At 57.6% G+C, this 21507-nt stretch overlaps 2 protein-coding genes across 4 annotated transcripts in view; one reads left to right on the forward strand and one right to left on the reverse strand.

The window, feature by feature from the left end:
* The window catches only part of BRD3 (bromodomain containing 3), a 31526-nt gene extending 21056 nt beyond the window's left edge, over positions 1-10470 (forward strand). Inside the window, exons 8-13 of one of the 2 annotated variants that reach the window (XR_008682402.2) lie at positions 1338-1529; positions 2405-2619; positions 5386-5678; positions 6925-7053; positions 8915-9129; positions 9222-10470. Coding sequence is in view for 1 of the 2 variants with exons in the window: in XM_055399439.2 (XP_055255414.2) it covers positions 1338-1529; positions 2405-2619; positions 5386-5678; positions 6925-7053; positions 8915-9030 (945 nt within the window). In the remaining variant the exon portion in view is untranslated. Of the gene's footprint in view, positions 1-1337; positions 1530-2404; positions 2620-5385; positions 5679-6924; positions 7054-8914; positions 9177-9221 lie in introns of those variants that run through there. The other variant, XM_055399439.2, reaches the window with a different exon arrangement.
* A 145-nt stretch (positions 10471-10615) lies between these two features.
* Positions 10616-16015, reverse strand: BRD3OS (BRD3 opposite strand). 2 transcript variants are annotated; one of them, XM_088841007.1, is made up of 2 exons: positions 15828-16015; positions 10616-15397 (listed from the first exon to the last, which is right to left on the reverse strand). In XM_088841007.1, the coding sequence occupies exon 2, from the start codon at positions 14906-14908 to the stop codon at positions 14552-14554; it is 357 nt and encodes a 118-aa protein (XP_088697133.1). In that variant the 5' UTR covers positions 14909-15397; positions 15828-16015; the 3' UTR covers positions 10616-14551. The 2 variants fall into 2 exon arrangements, with proteins under 2 accessions (XP_088697133.1, XP_055256498.2); XM_055400523.2 differs by having other exon boundaries at positions 10616-15400.
* Between the last annotated feature and the right edge of the window lie 5492 nt (positions 16016-21507).

Here is a 21507-nt window from a genome sequence, read left to right on the forward strand (position 1 = left end):
TAAGCCCTGTATGGTCACTCGGGCCCACCCTTGCTCACCCAGCCCCAGATGGGGGTGCAGGGGGCCCTCCTCCTGGGCTTCTGGGTCCTGGTTCCGCCGCTTCCTCCTGCCCGGGGGCGCTGGCTACTGCGTGCTGCCCGCTCTGCTGGCTCCCACTGGGGTGGGGGCAGAGCCGTCCTGCGGTCCCAGTGCTCCGAGAGGGAGCCGCCCGGATCCACGGTTTCAGACCGCGGCCCGGACACCAGAAGGCTCTGCCCAGCCCCGCACTCTCGCTGCTCTGTGACACTCCTAAACCTTGTAATTTGCCCCATGAGGAAGCCAGGTGGCCCTCGGGCCGAGGGCAGTGGCTGGTTCTGGTTCTGATCCAACAGAAGGGGGTCTCCCGGTGTGGGACCCTTACCTGCTGATGACTGTGGTAACCCCACTGTTGTTCGTGTGAGTCAGGCTTGGGTTGGAGCCCGACTCTGTGGCAGTCTGAGGTTGACCACCCCCGCCCCCCAGCCAGGGCCGAGCAGGCCAGACCGGGGTGGCCGCCTGCCTCCTGCATGTCGTTACCTTGACCCCAGCAGGGGATTCTGGGGGAGCAGGACCCGGAACAGGCTCCTCCCAGAGCTGGACACCTGGCGGTGGGCCTCCTCGTGTGTGTGTGAGCCCGGTGTGTGGGCGTCAGGGACGTGAGCCGGGTGGGGAGGCTCGTTTCCTACCACTCAGCCTGTCTGAGATGAACCTGGGCCCCAGGGAGAGGGGGGCCTTCGCTGAGCGTACTCCCACCAGGGAGGCGGGACTCATGCTGAGTCTGCTCCTGCCAGCTAGGAGACCTATGCTGAGCGTGCTCCCACCAGGGAGGGGGACCTTCGCTGAGCATGCTCCCAGGGCTGTGCGGGAGCTGGCCACTTTGATAGGACTGGACCCTTTGAGCCAGCTCTTGGACCACTCCCCCAGCCCCAAGAACGAGGCGTGATGCTCCAGTGATGTCAGCGGACAGAGAGATGGGAGAGCATGAGCGGCTTCCAGACCCGGTGTTGGGGGCCCAGGAGGGGCCCGAGCTCCCGGGCAGGCCTCTCACTGTCTGGCAGTAGGTGGCGGCCTTGAAGCCGCAGCGGAAAGGACTTGCCTGTTCTACAGGAGGCAGGCGCTTGGGTGCCCAGTCCTGCAGGGCTGCGGCTGCGGCTGCTGGTCTCGTGCCCCTGGTCTGGGACGCACGCTCAGTGCCTGGGAGGGAGGGACGGAGGGAGGGGGGCAGGGAGCAGGCGCCCTGGGCAGGCCAGGCCCGTCTCCCCGCGCCCTGGGGGCTGCCCACAGGCGCCGGGACCCAGGCCGCCCCTGTTCTCCCACAGGATGTGTTTGAGATGCGTTTCGCCAAGATGCCGGATGAGCCGGCGGAGGCGCCCACGCTGCCCGCGCCCGTGGCCCCCGTGGTCAGCAAGGGCGTGGAGAGCAGCCGCAGCAGCGACGAGAGCTCGTCGGACTCCGGCAGCTCGGACTCGGAGGAGGAGCGCGCCACGCGGCTGGCGGAGCTGCAGGAGCAGGTGAGGGCCAGGCAGGGCGGGGGGCTCTGGCAGGACTGTAGCCCGTCCCCGCCAGCCCCTGACCCAAGGTGTGCCCTGGCTGCCGCCCCCTCCCCAGCCACAGCCGTCATCGCCGTGGTGTCACTGGGAAGGGACCTGGGAAAGGTGTCAGCTCCAGGGCCCCCTCGCCAGTGCCCGCAGGCCTGGGGCCCCGTGAGCCCACCTGTGTTGGGATGTCCCTGGAGCCTCTTCCTGCTCCAGAAAGGTTTGCAGGGGCTGCAGCCATGCGGCCCCCAGAGCCTGCCTCTCGGGGCTGGAAACAGGGCTGTCCTGCCTCCGTCTCTGGCCCCCTGAGGTTTGCTCCCACCCACGTTCACGCTCCTTTTGTGCCAGATGGGAGCACGAGGAGCTCGATTCCGGGCCCTCTGGCAAGGAGGAGACGGCAAGTGGCAGTGGCCCTGCCACACCCTGAGGGTCTGGGCGGCTAAGCTGAGCCCTGTTGGGGCTCATGGGCTGAGGTCCCTCCCGTGCCATGGGATGTGGTCAGCGTGTGCAGTGTCCCCATCCTAGACTGTCCTCCCGCTGAAGGCTGGGGTCACGTTTCCTCGCCTGTGGGGCGTGGGCCCCTTGGGGGGCTGCTGGGGTGAGGGGTGCGGGGAGCACGTGCACGCTGCCCGCCGCCCGCAGGCCTTGTTCGGTGTTGGCTGCCGGCCCTGCACTGACTTCGCCCGCAGCCCTGCCTTGTGGCACCCCGGCAGCTCGCCCACGAGCTCGGCCATGGATGTCCTCCCCGGGCGGGCGGTGTAAGCGTCTTCCCGGAGCGTCTCCCTCCCCTGGCAGATGGACACGGCCCCTCCTCAGCCCAGAGTCCTCACCCGGCGGTCCGTGTCTTCCAGCTGAAGGCCGTGCACGAGCAGCTGGCCGCCTTGTCTCAGGCGCCGGTGAACAAGCCAAAGAGGAAGAAGGAGAGGAAGGGGAGGAAGAAGGACAAGGAGCGGCGCAAGCCCAAGGCCGAGGACGAGAAGCGGGCCAAGGCCGCCCCGCCCGCCAGGCAGGCCCCGCACAAGCAGGCGCCCGCCAAGAAGGCCAGCAGCACCAGCGCGTCTGGCAGGTGGGCTCCGCGCGCAGGGCGCTGGGCTGTCACAAGAGAGGGCGCTGTGTGGGGGGCACTGGTGGTCCTTGTGTTGCCCCCCTTGTGGGGAGACCGTGGCCCCCAGCGAGGTCTCCGCCAGGAAGGCTATGGGCTCTGGAGGGCAGCGCTCAACCTCCTGGGGGGCTGGCCTCAAGATAGGCGTGGAGACCTCTAGAGACGAGGTTTTGGGGACGTTGTCCTGATCTGGGCAGGGGTTTTCTTTGGGGGTGTGTCGGGCTCTGGGCATCCTGTTCCCAGATCGCCCAGTATGTGCAGGGTCGGGAGGGGGCGGTGCCCTTTGGCGCGCAGCTCCGTGGTCCCCACGGCCCCTGCTTGGTTCCCGCCAAGGCCTGGTGTCGCCCTGAGCACACAGACGGGCAGGGACAGCCCAGGGAGGTGTGTGAGGGCTGGGGGCTCCTCCCGGGAGGGGGGGCGAAGAGCTCCCCACAGGAGACCTCCCCAGGCCCCCTCCATCCAGCTGCACTGGGGGGGGGCAGGACGGAGATCCAGGAGCAGGGAGGGGCAGCGGGCACAGAGCCATGGTAGGGAGAGGGACGTGTCCCTCATGGGGACTGGGACAAGGGGGGCGCCGCCCAGGAGCGCAGATGGGGCTGGGAGGAGGGGAGGGTCGAGGCTGTGGAGGCTGACGGGCTTCGTTCAGGGGCTCGCGGTTTATCCTCTGAGCAAATGAAGCCGGAGCGGAGGAGGGAGGCGCAGGGAGCCAGAGTGGACGGAAGGACGCCCTTTGAGGCTGATACGGTCCTCCGGGCAGGAGGGGCTGGCGTGCCCATTGGTTGGGGTGGAGGCGTGTGGCTTCGAGAGCTGTTGGTGTGGCAGAGGGGACAGGCTTTGGTCCCTGGACGGAGTAGAGGCTGGTGGAGGCCGGGGCGTGGGCTCTGGCAGCGGCCAGGGCTTGTCTGCCCTCCCTCTCGCCATGAGGCAGGAGGCAGCTCCCTGTTGCGTCTCTGCTTCAGCTGTCAGTTTACTGCCGGCCTCAGAAACGGTTTGGGAAGTGCTTTCCTCCGTCTTCTGGGCTAGGCTTACAGAGCTGGTGCCCTTCCTACTTTTTAGTTTGTGTTTGGCTGCGCTGCGTCCTCGGGGCTGGAGGGGGTCTGACCTCACGTTGCAGCGGGTGGGCTCCTCGCTCCAGCGGCTGCCTCCGTTGCAGAGCACAGGCTGCGTGCGTGGTGCGCGGCTGCGCTCGCTTGTGGCTCCCAGGCTCCGGAGCACAGGCCCCGTAGTTGTGGCGTGTGGTGTCTGCCCCGACCAGGGATCGAACCCGTGTCTCCTGCATCGGCAGGTGGGTTCTTTGCCACTGAGCCATGGGGGAAGCCCCCAGAATTGGGATTCTTAATGTGTGATACAGTTCACCATGAATCCATCTAGAGCTGGACTTTCACTGTGGGAAGGTTTTTAACCGTGAGTTCAGTCCTTTTAATAGATACAGGAAGTCAGGTTATTGGTTAATTTTAGAGTCCGTTTTTTGCCTTTCACATCACGGTAGGTTTGTTTGAAATGTCCCCTTACCTTTCAAGTCTGTAGGGTCTGGAGTAATGGGGTTTTTTTCGTTCCTTGTATTGGTAATTTGTGTCTTTTTCTTGGTGAATCTGGAGAATTTGGTCAGTTTTGTTGGTTGTTCAAAGAGCTTTGACTTCGTTGACTTTTCTGTTTTCTTTTTCTTTCATCTTGGCCTTTATTGTTTTCCTTTGCCTGATATGGACTTAATCTGCCTTTCTTTTCCTAGCTTGAAAATAGAAGCTTAGGTGATTGATTTTTTTCCCTCTTCTTCTTTGTTCTGGTTTCCGGCCCTGAGCCATGAGTTGGATTTCCAGCTGTTGCTGTTCACTCGCTCTGTTGTGTCCGACTCTTTGCGACCCCACGGACCACAGCGCGCCAGGCCTCCCCGTCCATCACCAACTCCGGAGCTCACTCAAACCCATGTCCGTGGAGTCGGTGATGCCATCCAGCCATCTCATCCTCTGTCGACCCCTTCTCCTGCCTTCAATCTTTCCCAGCATCAGGGTCTTGTCTCATGAGTCAGCTCTTCGCATCAGGTGGCCAACGTATTGGAGCCTCAGCATCAGTCCCTCCAATGAATATTCAGGGTTGATTTCCTTTAGGACCGACAGGTTTGATCTCCTTGGAGTCCAGGGAACTCTCAAGAGTCTCCTCCAACATCACAGCTTGAAAGCATCAATTCTTTGGCACTCGGCTTTCATGTTCCAGCTCTCACATCCATACATGACCACTGGAAAAACCATAGCTTTGACTAGACGGACCTTTGTCGGCAAAGTGATATCTCTGCTTTTTAACTTGCTGTCGAGGACTTCTGTCTGCCGTCACGTTATTTTCTGTCTGTCCCTCCTGTTTCTTCCTCTCTTCTGTTTCCTGCCTTCTTTGGGGTATTTGAATGTGGAGTTTGGCCTGTTGCACTTGAGATGCCTCTGGGGCATTGAGGGGAGCTGCCTGCCGCGGCTGTCTCCTGGCTGAGGCCTCCCTGAGCTGGTGGGGCCTCTGACCTCTGGAGCAGGGTCTTCTACGTCCCTGGAGACGCAGGTGCATCCTGGGCGGTGGCCCCGCTCCTCTGTCTGGGTGCCACTGGGGCTGCTCCTTGGAAAGACAGCCTGGTCCTGGAGAGGCCGAGGGCCAGTGGGTGAGGGTCAGGGTCTGGGGGGACCGGTGCAGGGCAGGGGCTGGCTGGGAGCTGGGACGCCGCGCCGTGACGCCCCTTGCCTCCTGCCTCAGACAGCAGAAGAAGGGCGGCAAGCAGGCGTCAGCCTCCTACGACTCGGAGGAGGAGGAGGAGGGGCTTCCCATGAGTTACGACGAGAAGCGGCAGCTGAGCCTGGACATCAACCGGCTGCCCGGGGAGAAGCTGGGCCGCGTGGTGCACATCATCCAGTCGCGGGAGCCCTCGCTTCGGGACTCCAACCCCGACGAGATCGAGATCGACTTCGAGACCCTGAAGCCCACCACGCTGCGAGAGCTGGAGAGATACGTCAAGTCCTGTTTACAGAAAAAGCAAAGGAAGCCGTTCTGTAAGTTGCCAGGGGCAGAGCCCGTTCCTGCCACCGCCCCCCACCTCCACCATCCCTCCTTCCGCCCCCGGAGAGTGGGGGGGGGGGGCGGGCAGTGGGTCGAGGCTCCGGGCTCCTCCCCCCGGCTTCGCACGCCCCCAGGGCACAGCGTCTGTCTGCTCACCTTGGGACGGGGGGCTTAGCTGAGACTGGCTGCCAGCCCCTCCCCAGCCAGAGCCCTTGTCCTCCCTGCTCAGCTGGGCAGCACTTGTATACCCCGGCCTTCACCAGTGCAGGCAGGGCCCAGGGGTCAGCTCCGGCCACCTTCACTCAGATGCTGACTTAAGGCCCTCCATTTAGTGCCTGACTGCAGGTCACCTGCCGATGGTTCCCTGCCTGCCTGAGCAGACTGGTTCCCTTTGCCTGGGGTTGAGAGTCCAGAGGCCTCCCAGGGTGGATGATTGCACTGGCTCAGGATTCATTAGACAGGAATGAGTTGCTGCCTGGGTCAGTGGACCCTGGGGAGTGAGAGGAAGGGCAGGCCCCGGGCAGCCCCTTGGCAGTCCTGAGGAGCAGCCAGGGTACACTGCTCCTGCGTGTGGTTCCCTCACGCTGCTTGACCCTCACTTGCTTTGAGGGGGCAGCCTTCTGGATGGAGCATCTTGTTGCCCTTTGCAGTCCTGGCACATTTGACCCTCGGTAAGTGGCCTGATGCTAAAGCTGAAACTCCAATACTTTGGCCACCTCATGCGATGAGTTGACTCACTGGAAAAGACTCTGAGGCTGGGAGGGATTGCGGGCAGGAGAAGAAGGGGATGACAGAGAATGAGATGGCTGGATGGCATCACCGACTCGTTGCACATGAGTTTGAGTGTACTCCGGGAGTTGGTGCTGGACAGGGAGGCCTGGTGTGCTGTGATCCATGGGGTTGCAAAGAGTTGGACATGACTGAGTGACTGAACTGAACTGAAGTGGCCTGTGGACTCAGCGGTGCTGGCGCAGGCGTGCCAGGTGGTGGACTGGGCTCCAGGGTGGAGCCTCGGGAGAGCCTCGGCCACAGTGAACGAAAACCGGGAGGAGCTGGGGAGGAGGTCAGGGATTCCAGTCACCCCCGCCTGCAGCAGGGGGTGGTCCGTCCCACCTCAGGAGTTCTGTGACAGTTCCAGGGGCTCCGCCTTGGGGGCTGGGCATCTGCCCGTGGGGGCTGTGCCGTCCGGAGGCCACCCGCCCACCCTGCCCGCAGCCACAGCACCCTGCTCTCCCACAGCCACGAGTGGGAAGAAGCAGGCTGCCAAGTCGAAGGAGGAGCTGGCTCAGGAGAAGAAGAAGGAGCTGGAGAGGCGGCTGCAGGATGTCAGTGGGCAGCTGAGCAACAGCAAGAAGCCGGCCAAGAGAGGTAGGGCCGCCCTGTGCCGCTTGGGCCGGGAGGGGGTGGGCCACGGGTCTGTGCTGTGGCTCCACCGCATGGCTGCTGCATGTCCCAGAGGAGGCTGTCGACCCCCCGAAACCCTGATCTCCTTACCTGCAGATGGGGCCCTGAGGCTGAGCAGGTGGTAGGCTCGTGGGAACGCGCCACTCTGAGGAGCCCCTGGGAGCGGGCGTTTTGGAAGGGCCCAGCCGTGGTCCGTGGGGGGCCGGACTCTGACTTGGGAGGGATTGGGGTCCCGCCCTGCAGCTTCGGGGGGTCCTGGCCCCCAGCAGTGAGCTTCCTGGTCACCCCCAGAGAGGGATACTAGTGTCCAGCAAGTTAGCCAGTACCTCAGGCAGGGAGAGGGGCTGACTTCCAGCCCCGGACCGCGTGCTTTGTGGACTTTGGGGTCTCAGTTTAGGTGAGCAGGTTTTCGACTCCTTGCCCCCTTTCTCGGGAGCCTGTAGGAAAGGGCACGTACTTTTTCCTACCTGGGTGGTGGTCAGAGTCTAGGCTCAATCTTGGCCATGTAGCAGCTGGCTGCCACAGCCTTGCCTGGCTCTGCTTGCCCAGTGCCAGGGTGGGCCTTGGGGCCCTCCCCCTGCCACCGACAGCTGAGGGTTCCCTTCGATCACCCCCGGGGAGGGCAGGGCAGGTGGGCACTCAGTTACGGCTCAGAGCCGCCTGCCCAGGGGGAACGGCTCCCACCCCCCACAGCCTGTCAGTGGCTTTCGTTGGCGGCACTCACATTTTCCCAGGCCCAAGTGCCTTCGGCTTTGCTGGCCTCTGAGCTGGTTCTGCTCTCACTTCTGACACCAGCTGTGTGAGTTCCTCTCATACCAGTTCTCCAGCCTCCCAACACGAGCTGGGTGTCCAGCCCTTCAATTCAGTTCAGTTCACTGTCTCCTCGGGGATGGTGCAGACCCTGCGAGGTGAGGGCTCAGACGCCAGGTGCAAGTCCCCTGCCTTTCCTGTACCTCTGACTGCCTCTGACTGCCAGGCTGTGCATTGGGAACCCCCACGACCCTCTGCTCAGGTGTGGACATTTGCTGGAATGGCTCACAGAACTCAGGAGTCATGAGTTTGAATCACATGGTGGTTTGCCAAAAAGGTGACGGCTCGGGGACAGCCAGGTGGGCGAGAGGCCCAGGGCTGGGGGTGGGGCTCAGGTCAGGGGTAGGGCGCCCCTCCCAGCACCTGGAAGTCCTCTTTGTTGGTGTTTCCTCTGGAGCTTAGTCTCCTCCAGCTCTCTCCCCTCGGAGGGAAGGGACGCCCAGCTTGTGTTGGAGGCTGGAGAACTGGTGTGAGAGGAACTCACACATCTGGTGTCAGAAGTCAGAGCAGAACCAGCTCAGAGGCCAGCAGAGCAAAAGGCACTTGGGCCTGGGAGGAAGTGAGTGCCAGTTCCCTCCCCTCCCAGATGGTGGCCAACTTGGGGGGTTGGCAGGGCGGGGCGGGGGTGGGGGGTGGGGGGATGGAGCTGAAAGTTCCCGCCCTCCAGTCACATGGTCTTCCTGGGGACCACCCAGTGCTGAGGCTCTCAGGGGGTGGCCCACCCCAGTCACTCTTTAGCATAAACTCAGGTGTGATCTAAAGGGCCCCACTCAGGAGATCTTGGGGGATCTGGGAGCCCTGTGCCAGGGAGAGGATACCTGCACCAGACAGACTCCCCGCAGCCTCACCAATGCGTTGACTCCTATCAGTGGATTTGTTAGCATTTATCAGGAGACCAGGTCAGGATCTGGGTGGGGGTCGGGGGTGTGGAGCCAGCGCAGGGGCTGCAGAAAAGGCTGTGTGGGCGGCGGGCTGGTGCGGGGGTGCGGGCCTCTCACCTGTGCGTCTCCCCCAGAGAAGTCGGGCTCCACCACGTCCGGGGGGCCCTCGCGGCTCAGCAGCAGCAGCTCCTCCGAGTCGGGCAGCAGCAGCACGAGCGGATCCAGCTCCGACAGCAGCGACTCCGAGTGAGCCCTGGACGCCGCCGGCGGGACACCACCCCCACCGGGCCGCCCTCGCCGGGGCGCCAGGTGTTCCCCCCGGTGGCTAATATACCCGTTTCGTTCCATGGTGTGCAGGCTCTCTTTTCACTTCAGTGTTACGGTATCTTCCAGTTCTGGCTTTAATAGGTCAACTGAGATCTTTCTGTGTGTGTCCATTAGACTTTGAGAAGCTGTGAATCGGCATAAGGTCTTTCCTCCGTAACTGAACTCAAGTCCCTTGGAGATGCCGGCTTCAGACGCTAACCTGATAACCGTAGGAAAACGTGTGAGGTGTGGTCTGAAGGTGCTTGCAGAACCCCTTTCCTTACGCCCGACCTGGTCTGTAGCCCCAGCGAGAATGTCTCCCGAGGAAATGTCTCGGACGTGGTACCGCACGGGAAGGCTGTTGGCTCTGCCAACAGGGGTTTGTCTCCGTCTCCGGGGGCGCTGGGCCCTGACCCTCACGTCGAGGGCAGCTCTTTCTGCAGGGGCTGCGGACAGCCAGGCCCGCCCCTGCCGTGAGTGAGGGCCAGGGCTGGGCCCCCGCGGCTCCCAGCCCGAGCTTCTGCGGGTGGGGAGCCAGCGAGCGGGCATGCCGAGGAGCCCACTCCTTCTGATCTCCCGTGACGTTGGGAGCTCCCGGGGGGAACACGGAAGCTGCGTGGGCAGCGCGAGGGTTCCCAAACACTGAAACTTTTACCTCAACTTTGAAAAAAAAAATAGAGAAAAGATTTAAAAAAAAAACAGGAGACTCTTTTTGTAAGGTTCAGCAATTTTCTACGAAAGGCCAGCCCCACGTGTCCCCAGCCCAGCCGCTGCCACGCACTCCGGAACCATCGTCCCAGTCTCGTGTATATATGAATATTTTATTTATTAACATCATTGGTCATTTTTTTTTTAAAGAAAGAAAAACAAAACCACAAAAGAAATGCATTTAAAAAAAAAGAAACAAAGGCGCAGAGATGCAGGCCTTTTCCGTGGTGTGAGGGGAGCCCAGACCCCGCGGGGCACGGGCCGCTCGCCCCAGGTGCTAACGCCTCCTGCCCCCGCGCGGTGCTCAACCTCGTCTGCGTGCTCGTCTAGGGGCTGCGGGGTTTCTGTTCCCGTTCTTTCTCGTGCGTGTGTGCGCGTGTGCGTGCGTGTGCGTGCGTGCGTGCATGTGAAATCTGGAGACTCACAGGTAATAGATGACTTCCGGCTGCAGCACATTCTCATTTTTTTAAAAATTTCGTTTAGTTCTTTTATATTCACTTCTGGTCTCTCTTAGGACTGTTTTAAAAAGGACTTCGATTTAGGGAACCCCAGTTATATAATATAAACTTTGTAATCTGCGAGAAAAAGAAATGTATAGTAAATCTAAGTCTTGATTTTTACCTTTCTATTGTAAAAAAAAAAAAAAAGTAATAATAATATACAGAGTTTAACAGAAGGTTATGTTTCGGTTTTGTTTTCTCCAGAGGCTGCGTAGGGCCCTGAGCGCGGGGTACCCACCCACACCGCCTGCCTGGCTTTGAGCTGCGTGGCTCTGGCCCGGGGTTCACTGCCCCCAGTGGGGCATCCCTCACCCCCACCTCCAGGGAGGGGGCGGCCCCTGCTGCCCCGGCACCAGCCACCAGCCGGCCACGGCCTGGCCCGGCTCCCGCTGGCCTGGTCCCTCTCCAGGCTGGAGGAGCCTCTGGCCCCAGGAGGGTTCCCTCCCTCAAGACTGCACAGGGGCTCCCAGCAGCCCATGAGCTTCTCAGTTAGCACAGAAATGACGGGACCTCACTGAGGTGGGGGCTGGGGGTGGGGCTGGGGGCGGCCCAGCCGCTTGTCCGAGGTTGCATTCTTCCCGACGGCCCTTCTGGATGGATCAGGATACTAGCTGTTGGCATCCTAACAGGTGGTGGTTCTAAAAATTCCTGACATCCACTTGGATGCCACCAACCTTGATGGCTAATGAGCCCTCTGATGGGTTAGAACTCTGATGAAATGTGGATGGGGGCGTTGCCATTTTTCTGACTGCCGCTGATTCTGACCTCTGGTGAGTGAGAAGCCAGTTCGTTCAATTTTTCATTGTAATAAAAATATAAACGGATTTTAAACTTGCCATTTTTTAAAAAGCTGCTCTGTTTTTCAAAGGTGTTTTCTAAACAGATCTTTAATGGAGTAAAAACTGTGACTTTAAGGACTTAGTACACGCTGGAAGGTCTTGAAGCAGGATCTCACGGGCAATAGGCAGCGGACACAGGTCTGGGTGACAAACAGATCCGAGCCAAGGGGCCTGGAGATGCTGGGAGCTCCCTGGGGGTGCCCTCCAGCTGCCAGTGGGGAGGGTAGCTCTTGCCAGCCGCTCAGCGGAGGACAGGGGGCGCCAGTGCTGGGCACAGCGGGAGCGGCTCCTGTCCACTGGTTTCCGGGTGCGAGAGGGGTTCTCAGCCACCTCTGCTCCTTCCCTCTGAAAGACCCGCTGGCTTTGATGCTCCCAGAGAGCTGAGTGATTGTAGGCCATTGTTTTTTTTTCTTAAGGCTTTCTGTCCAGACTCAAAACTGACTTCAGAGTTTTGGGGGGACTCCCTCCACCTGCTGGTGTCAGCCTACGGGTGTTTGCTGTTTGCATTTCTCCTGTGTTGGGCAAATGAAGTTGTTCTAGTTTTCCTAGAACTAGAGGGCAGCCCGTCGAGGGTTAGGAACCGTGTTCAGCGGGTCACACCCATGCCGGACTCGAAATTGTGGCTTTCAAACAGCCTACCCGACCCCTGGGGGCCAAGGGGGTGGCTTCGGCCGTGAACTGAATTCCAGAAATGCTTGGTTGCTCATCTTGCTTACAGACTGTTAAGATGCGTTTTCTTTTTTGTTTGTTTTTTGTTTCTGTTCTTTTCTGCATTCACATCTTTTACAGTTTTGGTGGAGGGGGGAACACTGCCCACAATAAAGGGTTCGTTACATCTAGTGTAGCGCTGTTCCCGGATACTGGCGTAACGCTTCCAGGAAGTTCTCCTTGTTTATATTTAAGATGTTACTTTTCTGTATGATGTGCATGCGAGCTTGCCGTACCTTCCGTAGCCTGTTCAGTGCAGTTTCCGGTGTATCCCTGTCAATGTCAGTCACTGAGGTTGAGTCTGATGTAAGTAGTCTTAGCTTGTTGACTGCAGTGCTGGCCTCATCACGACAGAATAAAAGTGGTGGAAAGCACTGTTTCTGGTGATCATGGACCCTTCTCCTGGGGCATTTGTTTTGTTTTCATAATAAAAGAAAAAAAAAAAAGAGGCACTGTCTCTGCTTTCTGGGCTCCCAGCGCTCCCCTGGCTGGTGTGTGATGGGGGGAGGGGGGCCCTCGTTTTAACATCAGGTAGCTCCTGGTGGGAATGCCCGGAGCGTCCCAGAAGGGTCTCAGCGGACCCAATGACTCTGGTCCTCAGCCCGGGTTGGGGAGGCCCCAGGACCTCGGGAGCGCTGTGTGTTGCCTTTTCAGGCCAGTGGTTTGCACAGTGGCTGCCCCTGGGGCTGACCCACCCCCCGCCCCCAGTCAGCTGTCTGCCGCTCCCCCTGGGCCCTCTGTCTGCACTGAGGTGCTTCCTGAGACCACAGGCATCCAATGCTCACCCGGCTGACCCGAGAATGTTTCCAGGAAACCGCATCGGGCAGTGTACACGCTGAGGTTTCTTCCAGGTGGCCCGGAACCCGGCAGCAAGGGATCAAGGAAGTGTCAAGACAAGTGCAGGTTCTGACACTGTTTTCAAAATGTGAGTGTTGCAGCCAGGCCTTGCAGTGGGGTGCTGTCCAGGCCCGAGGCCACCCTCCCCTGTGTCCCCTTGGCACATGTCCCCCAGCCTGAGCTCCCCAAGGTCGGGGACTGAGCACCTCAACCTCAGTGTCCCGGTCCTGGCAGGGAAGGCCAGGTGCCCAGGCTCTCCTGAGGCAACGAGGCTCCCTGCTCACCAAGCAGCCCAGTGCCAGCTCTGTGCTAGCAGTCCTGGGCACGTGGTCACCTGCACACCCTGCCCAGTGCCTGCTCTCCTGTTCTGGCCACCACCTCTGTGACTGCAGCTGACCAGCCATGGCCCATTCCTCGGTCAGTCTAGGGGGAGTCACCGGCATTCCAGCTAAGTCAGAACTTTGCTTCCTTCCCGAGCTGGACTTTAGTTGGAGGAATGCAGATGCTGACAAGGCCTCTCTCCTGGGGGATTCTAGTGTCCCGGCGCCTGGACGGGTGAGCCTCAACTGCACAGGCCCGACTACATGAGGCAGGCTTCCTCTTCATCTCCAGGAGCCACTTAAATGAACTCTGTCTTCCAGCCTCCCGACCGGAGGCAGCAAGCAAGCCGAGGCTCTATCAGCGAGAACCAGGCCTCTGGCTGGACGTGTGACCTTCAGGGAATGCAGTCTGACCCGGCCCTTCCCTTCTGGATGCTGTCTGCTGACCAGCTTGCATGCCTGCATGAGGAACCAGGCACATGGAAGCTCTGGATGCGCTGTGTGCACGTTCGGCGGGACGGTCTCTGCCCACCTGTGGGCTCCCCAGACCGCTGCCTGCCCTGCGGTTCTTAGCAATTGTTCGACATTACTGTTGTAAACAAAAACCCTGGAAGCCAAGATATAGGACATTATGAACAAACGGGTCGAAATTTGGAGTGAGGAAGGAAGGAGCCTCCTGAAGATTTATTTAAAAAAAAGAAGATTCAGCTTCGGCAAGACACCTCTGCATTCGCCTCGCCACACAGACTTTAATTACAGCAAATCCCTTAAAACTGACTCATAAACCTGCCCACATGGGGAGGAGGGCGACACACATCAAACACTGCAGGTGGCTGGGGGCTGCAGCCCTGCAGCAGAGGCTGAGCTGCTGTTGGCTTAGAACTTGCTATTTCAGTTCTGTGATTAAACCTGAGGTCCCTGTTAGCAGTTGATGTGTAACTTCATAATTGGGGTTTCCCCTACCTAAGTTTCTCAGATGCCTTTGCCCACAGCCCCCAGCATCAGGAAGCTAGTCTAGAAGCCATCACAGTGCATCACGGGCAATGATCGCTTTGGTAACTAGACTCAAACGCCACAGAATTCCTGTTTAAATGCTGCTGCCAATGACCTGTTCAGGGTAAAACCACTGTGGCCCTGCCAATGGATTTCTGAGCCTTCAGTTCAGTCGATCCAGCTCTTTGCCTACATGATGCCAATTCACTATTTTTTTTAGATTTGACCCATTCTTTTACCAGGCAGAAGGGAATACTAGAGACAACGTATAAGAAAGTGAAAAGGTTGTTTGTACCTGGAGTATCTTCCGTGATTTATTTGGAAGCGTGACCAGGACAGCATTTAGCCGGGCCCAGGCTGTGCCTGCAGTGCCTGCAGGGTCAGGATGGGGTTCAGAAGTCCACCTGTCACTTCGACTGCGAGCGGGCAGGGTGCCACCTCTGGGGTTTGGGGGTTCTTCTGTCACAGCTCAGCTTTCACATTCCCTGTCAGAATCTCCCAGTGAGGGTTAGGGGTCAGCAAGGCGGCCTGGTGCCTGGGCTCAGATTTTCACCCCAGAATTACATTATAGAACAGAACTTGGACTGCCCCGTGTCCCGTGAGACATCCAGCTTGTTTCTGTCCCTGACAAGGATGGCTTCGTTCCCGTACTGCGAGTACCACATGCTTCGGCTCCTGCTCAGGTATGTCCCAGGCAGCGCGGATGCCAGCTTCTGCTGCTGCTGTTGCCAGATGAGCAGGGAGGTGTCCCGGTACCGGAGCCGGGCATAGCTTTCAGACAGAGCTTTCTCTGCCAGCGGGACGCGGCCACTCATCACTGGCCAGAACCTCCCCGCCCCTGGGCTCCGGCGCAGCTGCCCCCTGCTCTGCACTAAAAGCACGAATGAATAAGGTTTACAGCAGCTGGGCGTGAGCATTCCTTCTTTAACTCAGTGGTGACCAGGAACCCAGGCCGTCTGCAGGCAGCACCCTTTATGAGGGCTCTTTGCGAGGAAACTGGAGAGGAGTCTCCGCGCATTCTGAAGACGGCCAAGAGCCACGCGTGAGTCGGCAGGCAGGCCGGCGGAGCCCCGGCCGCAGCTGTCCCGGCGACGGTTGTGTGCTCTGCCAGCTGCGCCGATTGCAGGGCCGAGCCCCTCACCTGGGGGCGCTTGTCACGTGTCCTCTGCGAATCTGACACCACGACTCAGACCGCCGCGTCTGAAGAGATTCCCCCGCTGTCCTGCGCGCAAAGACATCGTAAACTGCGCAGAGGCCGGCGGCAGCTTCTGTGGGAACTGCCCTCCTGGTCCGTGCCTGGGTCCGCTTTCAGCCGCGCAGGGGCGGTCCGATCCCTGCCGGGGAGGCGGAACCAGCCTTCTGTGCAGGGCTTCCTTCTGCCTGGCCTTCAGCTCCTCCGCCAGGTGCTGCTACGGAGAAACGAGCCCGCCGTCAGGTGTCGGGAGAGGAAAGGGCCGCGGCGGCCCCGGCAGGGCTCACAGCTCGGGGTCCTGCTCAGCTCTTGGGCTCAGGCCCTTACGCCAGCCGCCCAGCCCCGCGGCCGCTCCGCGGTGACGCAGCGCGCTGGGGCTTCGGCGGCGGAGGACGCCTCGTCCGAGCTCTTCTGTGACCCCGGGGGGCACTGCGGACACCCCGCTGGGGAGCCCACGTGCAGGGAGGGCCGCGAAATGCGCGCTAAGAAGCGGAGGGCGGGCCCCGCACCCGAAGGAAGAGCGGCGGCCGCGGAGCGCGAGCAGGGCGCGTCCGCAGCGGCCCCGGCGCCCCGCTGCCCCGCGCGCGCCGCCCGCGCCTCCCCGGCCTCCGGGCGCCCCCTCGCCCCGCGGCCCGCGCGCTCACCTGGCCCGCGCCCCGGCTCCTCCCGTCCCGGCCGCCCGCGCGGCGGGGCCGCGGGCGCGCGCGGGGCGGCGGCGGGGCCGCGTCTCCATGGCAGCGCCGCAGGCCTGCCGAGCCGAGCGCCGAGGCTGGGCGGGCGGGCGCGCCGAGCCGCAGCCATCGATGGCTCCGCGGGGCGACGCCGGGGGTGGCGGGGCCGCGTCTCCATGGCAGCGCCGCAGGCCTGCCGAGCCGAGCGCCGAGGCCGGGCGGGCGGGCGCGCCGAGCCGCAGCCATCGATGGCTCCGCGGGGCGGCGCCGGGGCGGGGCTTCCTGCTCGCGCCGAGGCTGCGCGGGAGCCTGACCTGCCACCGTTACTGTAGGTCTTTGCGCCGTGTTGGTCGTCTCTTTGTGTTACTGCTTGCGCACTTCTGGGGCTTCCCTTGTAGCTCAGTCGGTAAAGGATCTGCCTGTCCTGCAGGACTCCTGGGTTCGACCCCTGGGTCGGGAGGATCCTCTGGAGAGGCAAGTGGCAACCCACTGCAGTACTCTTGCCTGGGAAACCTCACGGACAGAAGAGCCTGGAGGGCCGCAGGCCGCGGGGTCGCAAAGAGTCGGGCACGACTGGGCGACGAACACAACTTACTCGCGTGCTTCTGCCACTGCTGTTGCTACTGCTGCTATCATCCTTGCTCCTAGTGATCGGTTCAGTTCAGTTCAGTCGCTCAGTCGTGTCCGACTCTCCGCGACCCCATGAATCACAGCACGCCAGGCCTCCCTGTCCATCACCAACTCCCGGAGTTCACTCAAACTCATGTCCACAGAGTCGGTGATGCCATCCAGCCATCTCATCCTCTGTCGCCCCCTTCTCCTCCCGCCGCCAATCCCTCCCAGCATCAGACTCTTTTCCAGTGAGTCAACTCGTCGCATGAGGTGGCCAAAGTATTGGAGTTTCAGCCTTAGCATCAGTCCTTCCAGTGAACACCCAGGATGGATCTCCTTTAGAATGGACTGGTTGGATCTCCTTGCAGTACAAGGGACTCTCAAGAGTCTTCTCCAACACCACAGTTCAAAAGCATCGATTCTTCGGCGATTAGCTTTCTTCACAGTCCAACTCTCACATCCATACATGACCACGGGAAAAACCATAGCCTTGACCAGACGGACCTTGGTTGGCAAAGTAATGTCTCTGCTTTTTAATATGCTATCCAGGTTGGTCATAACTTTCCTTCTAAGGAGTAAGCGTCTTTTAATTTCATGGCTGCAGTCAGCATCTGCAGTGATTTTGGAGCCCAAAAAAATAAAGTCTGACACTGTTTCCACTGTTTTTCCATCTATTTCCCATGAACTGATGGGACCAGATGCCATGATCTTTGTTTTCCGAATGTTGAGCTTCAAGCCAACCTTTTCACTCTCCTCTTTCACTTTCATCAAGAGGCTTTTGAGTTCCTCTTCACTTTCTGCCATAAGGGTAGTGTCATCTGCATATCTGAGGTTATTGATATTTCTCCCCGCAATCTTGATTCCAGCTTGTGCTTCTTCCAGACCAGCATTCCTCATGATGTACTCTGCATATAAGTTAAATAAGCAAGGTGACAATATACAGCCTTGACGTACTCCTTTTCCTATTTGCAGTCAGTCTGTTGTTCCATGTCCAGTTCTGACTGTTGCTTCCTGACCTGCATACAGGTTTTTCCAGAGACAGGTCAGGTGGTCTGATATTCCCATCTCTTTCAGAATTTTCCACAATTTATTGTGATCCACACAGTCAAAGGCTTTGGCATAGTCAATGAAGCAGAAATAGATGTTTTTCTGGAACTCTCTTGCTTTCTCCATGATCCAGCGGATGTTGGCAATTTGATCTCTGGTGCCTCTGCCTTTTCTAAAACCTGCTTGAACATCTGGGAGTTTACGGTTCACATATTGCTGAAGCCTGGCTTGGAGAATTTTGAGCATGACTTTACTAGCGTGTGAGATGAGTGCAATTGTGCGGTAGTTTGAGCATTCTTTGGCATTGCCTTACTTGGGATTGGAATGAAGACTGACCTTCTCCAGTCCTATGGCCACTGCTGAGTTTTCCAAATTTGCTGGCATATTGAGTGCAGCACTTTCACAGCATCATCTTTCAAGACTTGAAATAGCTCAACTGGAATTCCATCACCTCCACTAGCTTTGTTCGTAGTGATGCTTTCTAAGGCCCACTTGACTTCACATTCCAAGATGTCTGGCTCTAGGTCAGTGATCACATTATTGTGATTATCTTGGTCGTGAAGATCTTTTTTGTACAGTTCTTCTGTGTATTCTTGCCACCTCTTCTTAATATCTTCTGCTTCTGTTAGGTCCATACCATTTCTGTCCTTTATCGAGCCCATCTTTGCATGAAATGTTCCCTTGGAATCTCTAATTTTCTTGAAGAGATCTCTTGTTTTTCCTATTCTGTTGTTTTCCTCTATTTCTTTGCATTGATCGCTGAGGAAGGCTTTCTTATCTCTCCTTGCTATTCTTTGGAATAGACACAGTTATTCTGTAATAATTGCATGTTGTCTGCAGTCCAGGCCTCCCACCCACCCCCGTCAACCAGCCCGGCCAGGTCCCCATTCTTCTGCACCCGGCCTCCAAATCGCATTCCAATAACACTCTCCTTTCGAATCTGCCCCTTTCCTTACTGAACTTTCAGTTTTATGGTTTCCCGCAGCGCTAATTAAGGAAGTGGACACAAGGGACGTTCGTCGAACACTGAGCCCTCCATTGTGGGATGCACGTTCTTGACATTCTTTGCAAGGACACAGACGTATACAGAAGCTGATCACACGCCAGACCATAAATTAGTTTCAATACGTTTTAAAGCGTTTAAGTCCTACCTGGAAAGGGTCACAGGAAATGTAGTCTATAAAACAGCAATAAAAAGATAACTAAAAGAAAACCCACATATTTGATTATTTTGAAATATATTCTCGAGCCCACTCAAGGATACCAAAAAGCATCCTCTGAATTTCTCATGGGTCAAAGAGAAACTCACAAATTTTAAACGATTTTAATTGAATGGTGATGAAAGTATAAAATATCAAAAAATTTGTGGGATGCAGTTAAAATCACTCCTGGAGGGAAGTTTAGAGTCTCAAATGCATATACAAGAAAATATACCTATATATGGTATGTTTGTGGGGTATATGGGAACTCTGTATTGTCTTTGTAATTTTTCTGTAAATCTAAAACCATCCCAAATTAAAGCATAAAAGCTTGTTTTTAAAATTAGTGAAAGGGAAAGTCGCAGAGGTGAGAAGAAATCAATATATATCACTGATGAGGAACTTAGTCAGGGTGCTGCTGGGAGAGAAGTCACACCAGTGGTTTTCCAGAGAGAAATTAAAGAAGGGATTGCGCATTATGTACAAAGGTGTTAACAAGGTTAAAATAAAAACCTCTGATCTCAAGGTGGAAACTTCAGGAAGCAGAGGGCCAGAGCGAAGAGGGTGGAATTATGAACATTTGGAAGGTCAGAGGAGGGACGCCAAGGAGCCACAACTCAGACTTCTGAGGAGGGGGTGCTGGCAGTTGGAGCTGGTGTCTCTGCACCAAGAGGAGGGTCCCAGCAGGGCGAGACCCAGACCCCGAGGATGGGGTGCCGGTCAGCCACTGGCCCCGAGCGGCAGCCACAGGATGAGGTGGACTCTGTGCTCGTTGGAGAAACTGCGGACTGGATTCAGCTGCTGTTCAGGAACAACATGAACTGTGGCCCAGGGAGCTGCCAGCTGCCGGCAGGAAGCAGAGACGAAGAAGCAGGCTCCTTCTCTCGCCTCCGGCTTTCTGTCTACCTGCAGCACCCTCTCCGGACCGAGCCCACTGGTCCCTGCCTCACGAAGCAGGCTGTGACAGCTGTTTAGATCTACGGTTCATGGCAAAGGTTTCTGGGCGCAGGCGAAGCGTTCCTCACTGGCATCTCTTTATTCAGCCTCCATCCACACGTCTCTGCACACATTTGAGCTTCCATATAACAGAAGCAAACCAGGCAAAGAGCGAACTCTCCACTTCTGCCTGATACGATGCGACTGTCTTTCATACGAGAGTGGAACTGTCTCACCATCAACGGACAAATGGATAAAGAAGGCGAAGATGTGGTGTACGTATATCCGGTGGAGTACTGCTCAGCCATCACAGAGAATGAAAAGACGCAGCAGCACGGATGGACCTCGAGGCTGACTGTAAGTGAAGGAAGCCAGACGGAGGAGATGGAGACCATCTGATGTCACGCAAACGTGGGCTCTCAAACGTGACACCGGTGAGTGTGCAGAACAGAAATGGACTCACAGACGCAGAAAACTGATTTATGGTTGCTGAAGTGGCATGGTGCTGGAGAAGACTCTTGAGAGTCCCTTGGACTGCAAGGAGATCCAACCAGTCCATTCTAAAGGAGATCAATCCTGGGTGTTCACTGGAAGGACTGATGCTGAAGCTGAAACTGCAATACTTTGGCCACCTCATGCGACGAGTTGACTCACTGGAAAAGACTGATGCTGGGAAGGATTGGGGGCAGGAGGTGAAGGGGATGACCGAGAATGAGATGGCTGGATGGCATCGCCGACTCTGTGGACATGAGTTTGAGTGAACTCCGGGAGTTGGTGATGGACAGGGAGGCCTGGCGTGCTGTGATTCGTGGGGTCTCAGAGAGTCGGACACGACTGAGCGACTGAACTGAACTGAAAGTGGAAAGGTGGGGAGGGATGCATTAGGAATTTGGGATTAACGGATACACACTACTATACCTAAAATAGATAAACAGGGGCCTGCTGTATAGCACAGAGAGCTATATTCAATGTCTTGTAATAACCTATAATGGAAAAGAATCTGAAAAAGAACATATATATACATATATATATATAGCTGAATCAGTTTTCTAACACCTGAAATATTGTAAATCAACTATACTTAAATTTAAAAAAATACGGAAAAAAAAAAGTGAGACAGTCTTCTCCCCAAATAGAGGAAGTACAAAGTCCTACCAGTGATGATATCCTTTTCTGGGCTAGGTTAATTACTCTTCCTTTTCGGTCTCCTTCTGAATATTCTTTGAGCTGAAACTAAACTGCAGAGTTAACGTCCAACAAAACTGTATCGAAAGTCGTAAGGGAAGTGAGGAAATAGAAGAGCTGGGTACAAACGTGTCCGCACTTCACAGGCGGGCGGGGATGTGGGTAGTCGTTACCGCCCTTGTTTCTGAAACAGTCAGGAGGGGTTTCCTTTGCCTCCAGCAGCGTCTCAGCTGGTTGAGGCTTATTTAGTGGGTGACTTATACCTGCATTCCTGAAGGGCACTAACCCCCAAGCGTCCTCCTGTCAATCTGTCTGTGTCTATTGTCTGTCTGTCTGTCGGTCCGTCTGTCTGTCTTTGGTGACTACAACTTTCCAGCTTTGCTACTGTTAGTAAGAATACTAACATGCTCATGCCCTGGGGAGAATCCTCTGGGTTCTCAGCATAGCTCTTCCTGCCCTCAAGCTCAGTGTGAAGCAGTGACTCACCTTCTCCTTGGTATTAGGGCTTCATCACCCCAGTTGGTTCTGATTGGTTGGTATCAGGAGGCCCAGATTTAAGTGGCAGGCTCATCTTCCACATCAGAGAGCCATTGATGTTCTCCCCGGGGGGCCCATTCCTCTCCCCCCTCACCCCTGAGAACCCACCTTCCAAGCGTCAGAGCCCAGAGATGTGG

The sequence above is a fragment of the Moschus berezovskii genome, chromosome 11 (genome assembly GCF_049115385.1).
Source record: "Moschus berezovskii isolate FMDL1 chromosome 11, NW_MosBer_1.0, whole genome shotgun sequence".
Classification (NCBI taxonomy): Eukaryota; Metazoa; Chordata; class Mammalia; order Artiodactyla; family Moschidae; genus Moschus; species Moschus berezovskii.